Genomic DNA, 12,848 nt, shown 5'->3' with positions numbered 1-12,848 from the left:
ATTTCTGCAGCATAGAAGGTCCCCAAGAGCACAGTGGCCTCCATCATTCTTAAATTGAAGAAGTTTGGAACCTCCAAGACTCTTCCTTGAGCTGGCAAACTGTCCAAACTGAGCAATCGGGGGAGAAGGGCCTTGGTCAGGGAGGTGACCAAGAACCCGATGGTCACTCTGACAGAGTTTCAGAGTTCCTCTGTGGAGATAGGAGAACCTTGCAGAAGGACAGCCATCTCTGCAGTACTCCACCAATCAGGCCTTTATGGTAGAGTGGCCAGACAGAACCACTCCTCAGTAAAAGGCACATGACAGCCCGCTTGGAGTTTGCCAAAAGGCACCTAAAAGACTCTCATACCATGACAAACAAGATTCTCTGGTCTGATGAAAGCAAGATTACACTCTTTAGCCTGAATGCCAAGCGTCACGTCTAGAGGAAACCTGGCACCATCCCTACGGTGAAGCATGGTGTTGGCAGCATCATGTTGTGGGGATGTTTTTTCGGCGGCAGGGACTGGGAGACTAGTCAGGATCAAGGGAAAGATGAACGGAGTAAAGTACAGAGATCCTTGACGAAAGTCTGCTCCAGAGCGCTCAGGACCTCAAACTGGGGCGAAGGTTCACCTTCCAACAGGACAACGACAAGTCTCAATGTCCTTTAGTGGCCCAGCCAGAGCCCTGACTTGAATCCGATGGAACATCTCTGGAGAGACCTGAAAATAGCTGTGCAGTGACGCTCCCCATCCAACCTGACAGAGCTTGAGAGGATCTCCAGAGAAGAATGGGAGAAACTCCCCAAATACAGGTGTGCCAAGCTTGTCGCGACATACCCAAGAAGACTCAAGGCTGTAATCACTACCAAAGGTGTTTCAACAAAGTACTAAGATCTGAATACTGAATAAGTAAATGGTCTGAATACGTATGTAAATGTGATATATTTTCTTATTTTTAATACATTTGTAAACAATTCTAAAAACCTGTTTTTGCTTTGTCATTTTGGGGTATTGTGATGAAGGAAAAAAATGATTTAAAAAACTTTTTAGAATAAGGCTGTAACGTAACAAAATGTGGAAAAAGTCAAGGGGTCTGAATACTTTCCAAATGCACTATATACTGTATAAAGATTTGAATATATTCCCTCATTCTAATGTTTTGTACACTCAGTGTAAGTCTTTCCATGACTTAGACTGACCAGAAGAGAGCTATGATCCCTTATTGATGTAACTTGTTAAATCCACTTCAAATCAGTGTAGATGAAGGGAAGGAGACAGGTTAAAAGAAGGATCTTTAAGCCTTGGATTGCGTATGTGTGCCATTGAGAGGATGAAGATTTAAGTGCTTTGGAACAGGGTATGGTAGAAGGTGCCAGGCGCACCAATTTGAGTGTGTCAACGCTGCAACGCTGCTGTGTTTTTCACACACAACAGTTTCCCGTGTGCATCAAGGTTCACCACCCAAAAGACATCCAGCCAACTTGACACAACTGTGGGAAGCATTGGCGTCTACATGGGCCAGCATCCCTGTGGAACACTTTCGCCAGCTTGTAGAGTCCATGCTCCTACATATTGAGGCTGTTCTGAGGGCAAAAGGGGGTACAGCTCAATAATAGGAAAGTGTTCCTAATGTTTTGTACACTCAGTGTATGAGGGAATATTAGAGAGAGAGCGGGGAGCTTGGTGTATTTGTTACTATATGATTGATGACGGTGGGACACCGTGCCAGGCTCTAGCCTGCCAAACATGCCTGGGGAAGCATATTACTGAGGGTACCATTTATACTACACTATCAGTACCCCATTGTACAGAATCATTTCATTTAAATTGCCTGTCCGACTGTGACAACAATTACTCAAAAGGAGTTACAGTGGCATTTATGGATTGTGTAAAATTCACTGTGTCTTTATTGTCTATACCAGAGTACCTGAGTAGACACATACTGCTAGCATTGGGGCAGACCCTCAGCCACTTCATCAACAAGATCTACAGAAGTGCCTAAGACCTAGGAGGTAGGGACTAGACTAGGGGTGGATTTGAAATGGGGCCACAGACAGTGAGGGTCCATCTCACCTCCCACTTGGTCTCCTCCAGCCTGGGCCCTAACTGAATCTTCTCGTGCTCGTAAGAGGTACAGCGCTCCTCCAGCTTCTCCCTCTCCTGCAGCAGCTGGCCAAAGTCCTCCTGGAGCTTCTTCTTCTCCTGTTGCAGCTGGAAGACCTGCAGCTGGAGCACCTGCTGGTCACGCTGGGCCTTCTGGGACTGGGTCTGCATCCGCGTGGCGCAGCTCTGAAGCAACTCCTCCAGCTCCAGCTCACAGCACTTCTGCTTCTCCTCATAAACCTGGAAAAAGAGGGAAGACGGGTTGGGTAGGTGAGGGTGGCATTGTGTGTGTGTGTGGTGATTGTAATGGTTTTAGTGTCCCAATAAGTCATGACATTTGTCATTGTGTGTGTGATGGTACATGGTGTGAGAGAGAGAGGGGAGCTTGGTGTCTTCATGCGTTTTAGAATATATGACAAGATAATGTGTCCAATGCTCTTTGGTCCATCTACCCCACCACGTACCTGGCATATAGCCACTTCGTTCTCGTCCAGGTTGTCTCGGAGCTGCTGCAGCTCCACATCTCTCTCCCTCAGCTTATCCTCCAGGTCCCTCACCACCCCCTCGTACCCCCCCTCCACAGGGGCTGGCGAGCGTTCGCTCGACCCGCTGTCCGACAGGGGCTGGCCACGTCCGCTCACCGACCCTGTGCTCTTACTGGACGAGGAGCGCCCACTGTCCGAGTTGGAGTGCCCGTGTGCGGTCTTCGTGGGCTCCAGGTGGGCACTGCCAGGCGGGTAGTCTGCGGGCGCCAGGCTGTAGGGGATGCTGCCATAGGGGGGCAGGCTCGTCAGGGAGTTCCGTTCCGAGTCAGACATGGAGCAGGTCTGGCTGCCCCCGCCCGTGCGGCGCCCGCCACTGTAGGAGTTGCGATTCTCCGAGCAGGGCAGCAAGGTGTCCATCTGGCTACCAGGTGACAACAGGTTGAGGTTGTTCTGGCAGTCTGATAGACTAGCCCTGTCGTGGCGAGGGGAAAGGAACTGCATGGAGTTGTGACTCTTGGGGACAACGGGTTTGAAGGCAGTGGGCCGAATCACTGTTTTCTCCATGTTCTGAGAGGTGAGAGGGAAAGACCAAATGGTTTGTTGGGTAAGAGGTTGTAAATAATGTATATTCAGTGAATGTTTGATTAATTTCTTCTAAAATCGTGTTATTGTGAGAGTGGATTAATCTACTTCAAAGAGACTGAATGACTGTTCCATATAGCCTGGACAGGGCCACACTCACCTTCTCCAGCTTCCCTGACACGGGGACCAGTTTGGGAGGGGGTTCTTCCACGTTCCCGTTGAGGCTCCCAAGCTGCCGATCCTTGGCCTCCCCTGTGTCAATCCCGGTCCCAGGGCTTCCATGAACCACAGTGTTGTCATTCCAGTCTCCAACATAGTCCTGGTTCAGATACGAGTAATTCCCATTGGTCCCGCTGTCCTTACTGGAGCCAATCACCATCAAAGGCTTCCTGTTGCCAGGCGGAGTGAGGCTACTGAGCAGTGGATCCTGAGATGTGTCTAAGGAGGCCAGGCAGGAAGTGGCGCCCAACGTGGTTCTGTGGAGCCTGGTGGTGCCCGGCTCGGGGACAACATCAACGGGCCGGTAGTGATGCACCAGGTGGGCCGGGCCGGGGCGCTGGGCGATAAGGCTGCTGACGGAGCCCATAGCCTCCTGGGAGTTGGAGGGGAGGTTGGGGGGTGTGTGGGGGGCAGAGGGGAGGCGCTCAGTAGGGATGGACAGAGCCTGAACCAGGGCCATGATGGCTGCTGCTCAGTGGGACACCCACACGATCTGGGGGACAGAGGGAGAAACGGGTACACATTCAGTCAAATGAATGGGAACTTTCAAAGTAGCAAAGCAATAACAAATCTTTACAGCAGGAATATATATCAGAGGGAGCATGTTTGGACTATCGAACCATCCAGGGTCGTGTTAAGGAGAGCTCAGCATTCTGAACATTGTTCTACAGATACATGACTCCATGATTCCCTAAATAATGTTCACAGACATGCTTTGTTGTGATGTAAAATATTCAACATTACAGAAAATAATGTTTGTGAACCTTCTGTGACCCTGGTAAAACTACAGTTAAATGAACATATGTTAGACATACAGTAGATTAAAAATAGACGGACAGAGAGCAGCACAAACATTGGCTTCAGGCCTCATATCGGAAATGTTCTCCGACATGATGCTCATGACGGGAAGCAACTGTCTGTCTCCCTACATCCCTTCAACCTCCTTTCAAAACAATGGCATGCAAACTAGGGGGAGAGAATTAAAATCGTAGGGCACTCAATTGGTAATGACATCTCTCATTAAAAAGTCAAAAGCTACTGTTCATGAACAGGTTAGTAAACAACTATTAGTGATTTGATTTATTAGGATCCCAATTAGCCAACTCCAGTGAGGTGGCAACCAACTCCTACCAACCAGTGATCTCATCTAAATCAGATGATCTCCTCATCCAAACAGTGATACTACACAGTACACACACTGTGACATCACCAGTCCCAAGGCACAGCGTTTGCCAGTGAAAGGAATACAATAGTAGACAGGACCGAGGCACGTGACGATGAGGTCACGCTCTGTGTTTGCTGGCACCCAGCTGTGCATGTTAAATACATCATCACTACTGTATGAGTCATCCAGAGCGGATGTCCCAGGGACAGGTGTGTCCTGTGGGAGAAAGTTGAGTGTCAGAGCTCTACGAAGTCAGGATGTGAACTCCGATACGGTGGTAGGAATACTGGGGTGATTTCAGTGCAAATGTGTCAACATGTTTGAGGGGTTTTCATTTCGATTAATCAGGGAGTGACTGCTGCGGCACCCCTCAGCACCCCTACTTCCTGCGGCTATGTGGTTCGGTACAAATACGTGTACCATTACACCCGTAATAGACATGCATCCGCACACACACACATACACACACACACACACACACACACACACACACACACACACACACACACACACACACACACACACACACACACACACACACGTTAGGATCAGGACAATGATTAATAGGACTGTGGCGTGTCTATCAACCAGCCAGCTCCTTATTTAAAAACAGCCAGCCAGTTTGGCACCAGACGGCCACTGCTGGCTCTGCCCACGCACTGTGCCACCCTGCCAAGACAAAAAAGCCTACAACTGAGGTTAACTGTGATTACTACTTTCTAATTAGCACAGAGTGGAGAGGTTGTAAATGTGATCTCTACTTAATTTATTGGATCATAATGGATTGACTAAGAAGGTTGGCCCAGTTGTATGACAAACAGACATACTGTAGGCCTACATACAGAGTAAAGTACAACGTATTCTGTAGATGGATGAAAATCTGTACGCGCAGTGTCATAAAAACACACATTCACTCTCTTACAAATTTGTGCTCGCAGAAGTACACTAAACCTTTAACACACTATTTTGGGAGGATAGGTTTGCAGGTTGACTGCTTATGCCCTTATGCCCATGCATTCCACCCATAGTAGTTTGGGGCCCAGTTGTCTCCTTCTGAAGCTGTAATCCCTGAACTATGGGTGAGACTGTCCAGACTAGAGAGTAGTGGATTAGTGTTTATCAGCGCATTCCTAGGAAACACACCAGATTCAAAGAATCAACTAGTCTCCTATACAGCTTTGATAGCCCCCATACCGCATGTCCTGTTTTTGTTTCACACAGTCGGGGCGGACTCGTATTTGGCAGGACCCTTTCCTTAGCATCTCAGACTCTGAAAGAGACCAGATATACAGATCACACTGACTCACATAGGCCTAGTTTAACCAATAACATCAAGTCAGGGCTGCTTCGTCATGGAGGACATTGGCACCAAAATAGAGCTATGTTTCTCATTCAACTCAGCTGACTGCAGCGTCGAAGACGTTCTCTGAGCAGATTGTTTTTGTCTGTCTGGGAAAAGCCTAGGAGGTATTTGTTCAGGCAGACAGACACTCCCTCAGCAATAGGAATTTGCAGCCACGTCAGCAATAACGACTTGTTTCTCAGTTCAATAACACTGGTAGGTGGAAGGGCTCCAGACCAGTCCACCTTGATTTAACAACCACTGCGTGTCCTCGCTCACATGACACGGCTATAGGGGGTGCTCCGTAAAGGGCAATGAAGCAATGGCAGCTTACCCATCAGGTATTTTTAGACAATTTTAACTAATCAAAATGGACATGTCTTTGGCAGATTTGGTAAAAAACAAACAAAAAAAACACTACCTTTATCTTGTCAAGATGCAGGGGGTTATAGACTACTGGACTGATAGATGCAGGCCGCAACCCAGCAGAGCAGCACATTCATTTAGCTTATTCACTTCACGTAAATCAAGTGTTTGAATGACAAATCTGCTGTATAGGCATGGTCCACACTAAGCACAGGGGCAGACCAAACATGAAAGCTTTGCATTTATGGGTGTTACACACAGAAATGCATGGACACAAACATATAGGTGCAGCAGACCCTGCTTGGTTAGTATGCAACGTCACACAAACATGCTTTGATACAAACCAAGAGGACGCAGTAAATCCCTCTTTGTGAGTCAGTTGGACACACACACACAGCCAGAGGAGTTTCGGTGTAAAAATACAGTGCACAAGAGGGGATGTGTCAGGGGCAGTAAGAAGTCTGCTTTGTTTTACTGGCTGGTTTGGATTCAGGTACAAAGAGCAGCCAGCACCTCTGATTTAGAACAAGAGATGAGAGGGAGAGAAAGAGAAAAAGTGAGATAATGAAGAGCTTATGCATGAGCAGCTGGGAACAAACAGTCTGGAAATCCCCTCCTCCACTTTCCATCTCCCTCCTAATCTAATCCACTCTCCCTCGCTCTTTCCCTCCTCTTCTTCATCTCCCTCCCCGTTCCCTCTCGATTCAGTGTCCAAAATTGAAAGTAGACCACGGAGGAAAAAATGTGACATTGCTACTTTGGTCCAACAGACAACCTACCTTTCCAAGACAATTGACCCGTTTTTCTCAGCCCCGGTCAGTATGCTAAATCCCACATTGTTAGGTTGTCATCATGATGGTGACTGTCATAATGCTTCTATGGATAATGAGGTCTGTCCTACACTCATACTGAATGCCATTCTCTCCATTTGTGGCCTAACAAATTAAGGGAGCATGGCCAAGGATGAGACCAGTGAGGAAGAGAGGCCTCTTCTCCCATGTATGCGCGCGCGCACGCACACACACACACACACACACACACACCACACACATTCCTGGAGAACTTTTCTCTGCATGTCACGGTCTTTGTTTTTGTTTTCAGTGAGCAGAGAGAGCGCTCTCCCACGCTATAGTCATCTATAGCACTGGTTCTCAATCCTGGTCCTGGGGACCCAAAGGGGTGCACATTTTTGTTTTTGCCCTAGCACTACACAGCTGATTCAAATGATCAACTCATCAAAAGGCTTTAATGATTTGAATCAGGTGTGTAGTGCTAGGGCAAAAACAGAAATGCACCCCTTTGGGTCCCCAGGACCAAGATAGAGAACCACTGATCTATAGTATATATAGGACATTGCCTTGGTTACTATCCCATTTTAGATGACTCTGGTCATTGGATTGATCACTTCCATCCCATTATTTTTTATAATTTAGCAGACTCGCTTATCCCAACTGACTCAAAATAAGTGCATTAAACCAAAAAAATGTTTTACCTTTATTTAACTAGGCAAGTCAGTTAAGAACAAATTCTTATTTTCAATGACGGCCTAGGAACAGTTGGTTAACTACCTTGTTCAGGGGCAGAACGACAGATTTGTACCTTGTCAGCTCAGGGATTTGAACTTGCAACATTTACGGTCACTAGCCCAACGCTCTAACCACTAGGCTACCTGCCGCCCCTAAATGTAGGTGTGACTAAACAAAAATCGAATAGATAAAAAGCATTCAACTCTAGGAGAGGTTAATTACACCACCTGGCATCAAGGGTAACAGCTAACCCTCATGGCTCACAGTGTCTACAAATGTTCTACGTCTACAGTTTCTGGTGGAAACCATCTCGCCTGTTTCTATTTTCCATCAAACTTCCTTTTCCCCTGTGCCCTATTCAAAGCACCAAAAGTTCCCCAGCACAGAGTTACTACTCACGTACCCCAAGCTGACCCCCGCATAGCTGCCTCTGTACTGGGCCTCCTCTCGTCCACTTCAAAGTCGTTCAGCTCCCAGAAGAGTTATATCCACTCAATTTGTTCCAATCCTCCCGTAGCTCTGTGTCGGTCTCTGTACTCTCTTCTCCTGAGGGAAACTTCTCTCCGAGTCCAAACGCGGCTCATTGCTCAGGCCAAATGCCACCAATGTGAATTTTCTCTCTCTCTCTCTCTCTCTCTCTCTCTTCCTGTGCGGCTTTGACCAAATAGGCTCCACACAGCATAGTGTGCCTCTCTGCCTTTGTCAGGCAGTAAAAATAAGAAGAGAGAGTGGCCAGTCGTATGGGAATTCTGCCATCCTCCAGTCTGTCTAAAGAGGGAAAGAAAGAAACTGGGCCAGCATGCTGATATAGGATCATTTTTATGGCTCCCTTGATGTTGCTGCAGACATACTTTCCTAACTAATCAGATAACTGGCAGTATCTGTGTGTGCCCATGCATGCATGTGTAAAAGATATACGGTCTGTTCACCTCAAAAGATAAATATGTGTCTAGTGCTAAGGGGGAGGAGGGGAACATGCCACAACCAAGCAACAGAACCCTGTACAGTTCATAGCAGGGTCCCACTTCAAATCAGTCGCTGAGTGTATTACAGTCGACTAATGAAACCTCGACAGACAGTGAAATTCTAGATAAGAGTCCAAACACCCTCTGACACCCAGACAGACAGTCCCGGTTTCCAGCCTGCCCGTTTCCAGAGGAGTTATACTATACTCCAAACAGACATACCACCCAGCCTCAGCACTGACCTGCAAATCCTCCATCTGGCCACAATCAATGAAAAAAAATGTGTTTCAATCACTTTTAAGCTGTGTGACAGAGTAGACTAAAGTAGGGTAGTTACTAGAGAAGTAGGCTACAGCACACACACTTTCTAAGGGTCTACAAGTGGGTCACACTGCCTAGTGTTCTGCTTGTGTCCTTCATACAGAAAGGGGTTGAAAAGGTAGAGCTCTCCACTCACCTTGAGGGACACCAAAGTGAGAGTGAGATAGGGGTGTGCAGCAAGGTGACCACTGGCGTAGCACCCCATTTTTACAGTTTTACTTTATTTAGTACCTTATTGTAAACAGGATGCATGTTTTTGAATATTTGTATTCTGTACAGGCTTCCTTCTTTTTACTCTGCCATTTAGGTTAGCATTGTGGAGTAACTATAATGTTGTTGATCCATCCTCAGTTCTCATATCACAACCATTCAACTCTAACTGTTTTAAAGTCACCATTGGCCTCATGGTGAAATCCCTGGGCGGTTTCCTTCCTCTCCAGAAACTGAGTTAGGAAGGACCCCTGTATCTTTGTAGTGACTGGTTGTATTGATACACCATCCAATGTGTAATTAATAACTTCACCATGATCAAAGGGATATTCAAATGTCTGCTTTTAAATTTGAACTTATTTAGGCTTGCCATAACAAAGGGGTTGACTACTTATTATTGACTCAAGACATTTCAGCTTTTCATTTTGAATGAATTTGTAAGAAATTCTAAAAACATAATTCCACTTTGACATTATGGGGTATTGTGTGTAGGCCAGTTACAAAATCTCAATTTAATCCATTGTAAATTCAGGCTGTAACACAACAAAATGTGGAAAAAGTCAAGGAGTGTGAATACTTTCTGAAGGCACAGTATAAAGCCATGAATGTCATTTTTTTATTATTGCAGAAAATTTGCTTTAAAATGTTTCTCTTAACCTCATGACAAACTGTATAGAATAGTAGGAAGTTATCTCTAGCAGGAAAAACAGCAACATTTTCTCTTAGCCTCATGGCTCGGATCTTGCTGGGGGGAGCCACTGAACATGACCCCGGTGATTGGTCCAATCCGGTACTATAAAAGAGCTCTAAAGTTGTCTGCAGGAGAGTGGACAACGAGAACCCCCCCAAGTGTCCAGACTGGGTGACAAACAATCAATCATGGGCCCAGTCGCCCACCCATCCAAGGCCACCAGCAGACAGAGAAAGTGCCTATAGCAGCAAATCATCCCTGATTCCACCGCTGCCACCATTAACACAGCAGCCTCTTCATGGGCCAGAGGGGAGGAGGGAGGGGCGGACAACCTAACATGACTCAGCCCTTTGAAGGGTCACTGCTGATTTACAGAGGTTTTACAGAGGTGAAAGCAATATGGTGGATGGCCACCAGGTAATTCTTTTCACCAGTTCATTTTTCCCCCCTTTGGATGAAGGAAAGTAAATCGGGGAGAGGATGCCACTTTACGCTATTGAGATACACCCCAGGATATAGCCTAGCTAAGGAGGCATGGAGAGATCCAACCGGTTAAACAAACACTTCCAGCATGACTTCCTTCACAGTTCAAATCCCCCAGTCTGTACTTGGGACATTAGGGTATTACCTAGGACAAACCAAAACATTTAGTCATCCCCAAATCCCTTGCTGATCTATATTTAAAGTTGATGCTGGTAGTGCTCATCCATCAATGAGAGACCCGTCTGGCTGTTCCCCTATTATATTTTCATAAAAAGGGCTCATGTCTGTGGCGAACAGAAAGCTAGGACATCCATCAGTGTATGGTCTGCTTTCGCTTCACGGGGACATCACTCCCTGCGGGAGCTGGAGCTAAAACTGCCTTACACTCTCCCAAAAATCCCTCTCTATGGCACCAATTATGCAGATTTTTTTTTAAAGTAAGAAAATTTAAAAATTAAATAAAGTAAGAAAAAAAGGAAACACAATAACAATATATACAGGGGGTACTGGTACCAAGTCAATGAGCGGTGGTACATGTTAGTGTTGGTGTTTGAGTCGTGCGTGGCCACGCAGTTGTGGGTAAACAAGGAGTACAGGAGGGGACTAAGCATGCACCCCTGAGGGGCCCGTGTTGAGGATCAGCGTGGCAGATGTGTTATTGCCTACCCTTACCACCTGGGGGCGTCCCATCAGGAAGTCCAGGATCCAGTTGCAGAGGGAGGTGTTTAGTCCCAGTGTCCTTAGCTTAGTGATGATCTTTGAGGGCACTATGGTGTTGAAAGCTTTGTTGTAGTCAATGAACAGCATTCTCACGTAGCTGTTCCTTTTGTCCAGGTGGGAAAGGGCAGTGTGAAGTGCAATGGAGTTTGAGTCATCTGTGGATCTATTGGGGCGGTATGCGAATTGTAGTGGGTCTAGGGTTTCTGGGATGATGGTGTTGATGTGAGCCATGACCAGCCTTTCAAAGCACTTCATGGCTACAGACGTGAGTGCTACGGGGTGGTAGTCATTTAGGCAGGTTACCTTGGCGTTCTTGGGTAATGATTCTATGATTCATTACAGCTAAATAATGTAATATATTAAATTAATCGTTTAGTTCCAAAACAACATAAAAAAAAACACTTTAAAGTAAATTTCCTAAGCTTCTATATTGCAAAGGTCTACACAACATAGAAATACAATGAATTTTACACAGCATATTACTTTTCCCAGAGTACATTTCAACTCCCAGGGTGCAATGCGCCACCCAGGGCTGCGGCCATGGCAGCTTTTGTCAAATTAAAGTCAGATTTGACTATTCGTAGCAGGTAAGGAGAACTAACGCAGCAGGTTAGGAAAATTAACATAGCAGGCTATGAGAATTAGGTTAAGGTTAGGAATTGTAACTAAAATAGAAAGAAATTCTACTTTTGACGTTAATTTCGATAAAAGCTGGATCCCTTCTAGCCATGACCCAGGGCTGCTGGCTGGCTAGTGGTGACTGCTAGCAAGCCCAGACAAACGTGAAGTAGTTTAAATATATTGCTGCCACAGATTAATTACTTTTGGGTTGTAATCATACTATATACTATAATGCTCACAAATGAGACACATTTGACAGAAGTACCAAAAGTAACAGAAATTCTAGTACCGAACAGTTTCTTGTACTAGTTTCGAAAAAGTACAGAAGTTTTGGTATACAGTGCAACACTAATCTGTAGAGTATTCACTTGGAAGACACCTTACTTACTCGCACTCTGGGTTACAGTATGGTGTGCCAAAGAGATTAGGGGTTACGCCTCCATTTTAAGAGGTACAGCAGTTAGTGTGGTTAAGTGGGGACACCATTCAGCCTCAGCCATGACCTGCAAATCCTCCATCTGACCTCAATCAATGAAAAACGTTTTGTTTTAATCAGTTTTATGCTCTGACAGTGTAGACTAAGGTGGGGTAGCTAGAAAAGTAGGCTAGTGTGGTTAAGTGATTTAATGGTTACTTCACACGCACGGCTGGAATTAGGACAACAACAACCACACGTATAGGATGAAACTGCTTGACTACACACTGACTTGATAACACTTTACTGAAAGCCCACCAGGCATAATGCATACTACAACATATAGTATCATAAGAACACAACACCCTTATATGTCTTAGTGTGGTTCACGTAGAGCCGCAATAGCCCAAACGCTGCAGTGACTTCTAGAAGACTTCTATCTGAGAGCACCCTTAGAAACAGAGCATAAAGACAAAGCGGCTGTGAGCTCTAAAGTAACATTGTGACAGAGAATATATCTCGGTAGTAATTTGAGAATGTTTCCACAGAGTGTAACTTCAAGGTAAAGGACAAAATAAAAGGTATGTGAAAGACAGAAAGCCATCTCTTTCTAGGAGAACCAACTGAGCGAAGCACATATAAATCAGAAG

General features: G+C 45.8%; 1 protein-coding gene across 2 annotated transcripts in view; it reads right to left on the bottom strand.

The window, feature by feature from the left end:
• The window catches only part of LOC106578304 (leucine zipper putative tumor suppressor 2 homolog), a 48,622-nt gene that overhangs the window by 3,625 nt on the left and 32,149 nt on the right, over window positions 1-12,848 (bottom strand). Inside the window, exons 1-4 of one of the 2 annotated variants that reach the window (XM_014156987.2) lie at window positions 8,176-9,356; window positions 3,315-3,866; window positions 2,552-3,139; window positions 2,058-2,327 (exon numbers count right to left, since the gene is read on the bottom strand). In XM_014156987.2, the coding sequence (XP_014012462.2) occupies window positions 2,058-2,327; window positions 2,552-3,139; window positions 3,315-3,833 (1,377 nt within the window). In that variant the 5' untranslated portion in view covers window positions 3,834-3,866; window positions 8,176-9,356. Of the gene's footprint in view, window positions 1-2,057; window positions 2,328-2,551; window positions 3,140-3,314; window positions 3,867-8,175; window positions 9,357-12,848 lie in introns of those variants that run through there. The other variant, XM_014156986.2, reaches the window with a different exon arrangement.

The sequence above is a fragment of the Salmo salar genome, chromosome ssa19 (genome assembly GCF_905237065.1).
Source record: "Salmo salar chromosome ssa19, Ssal_v3.1, whole genome shotgun sequence".
Taxonomy (NCBI): domain Eukaryota; kingdom Metazoa; phylum Chordata; class Actinopteri; order Salmoniformes; family Salmonidae; genus Salmo; species Salmo salar.
The sequence above is the reverse complement of the archived record's forward strand: the minus strand, read 5'-3'. Positions and strand labels throughout refer to the sequence as shown.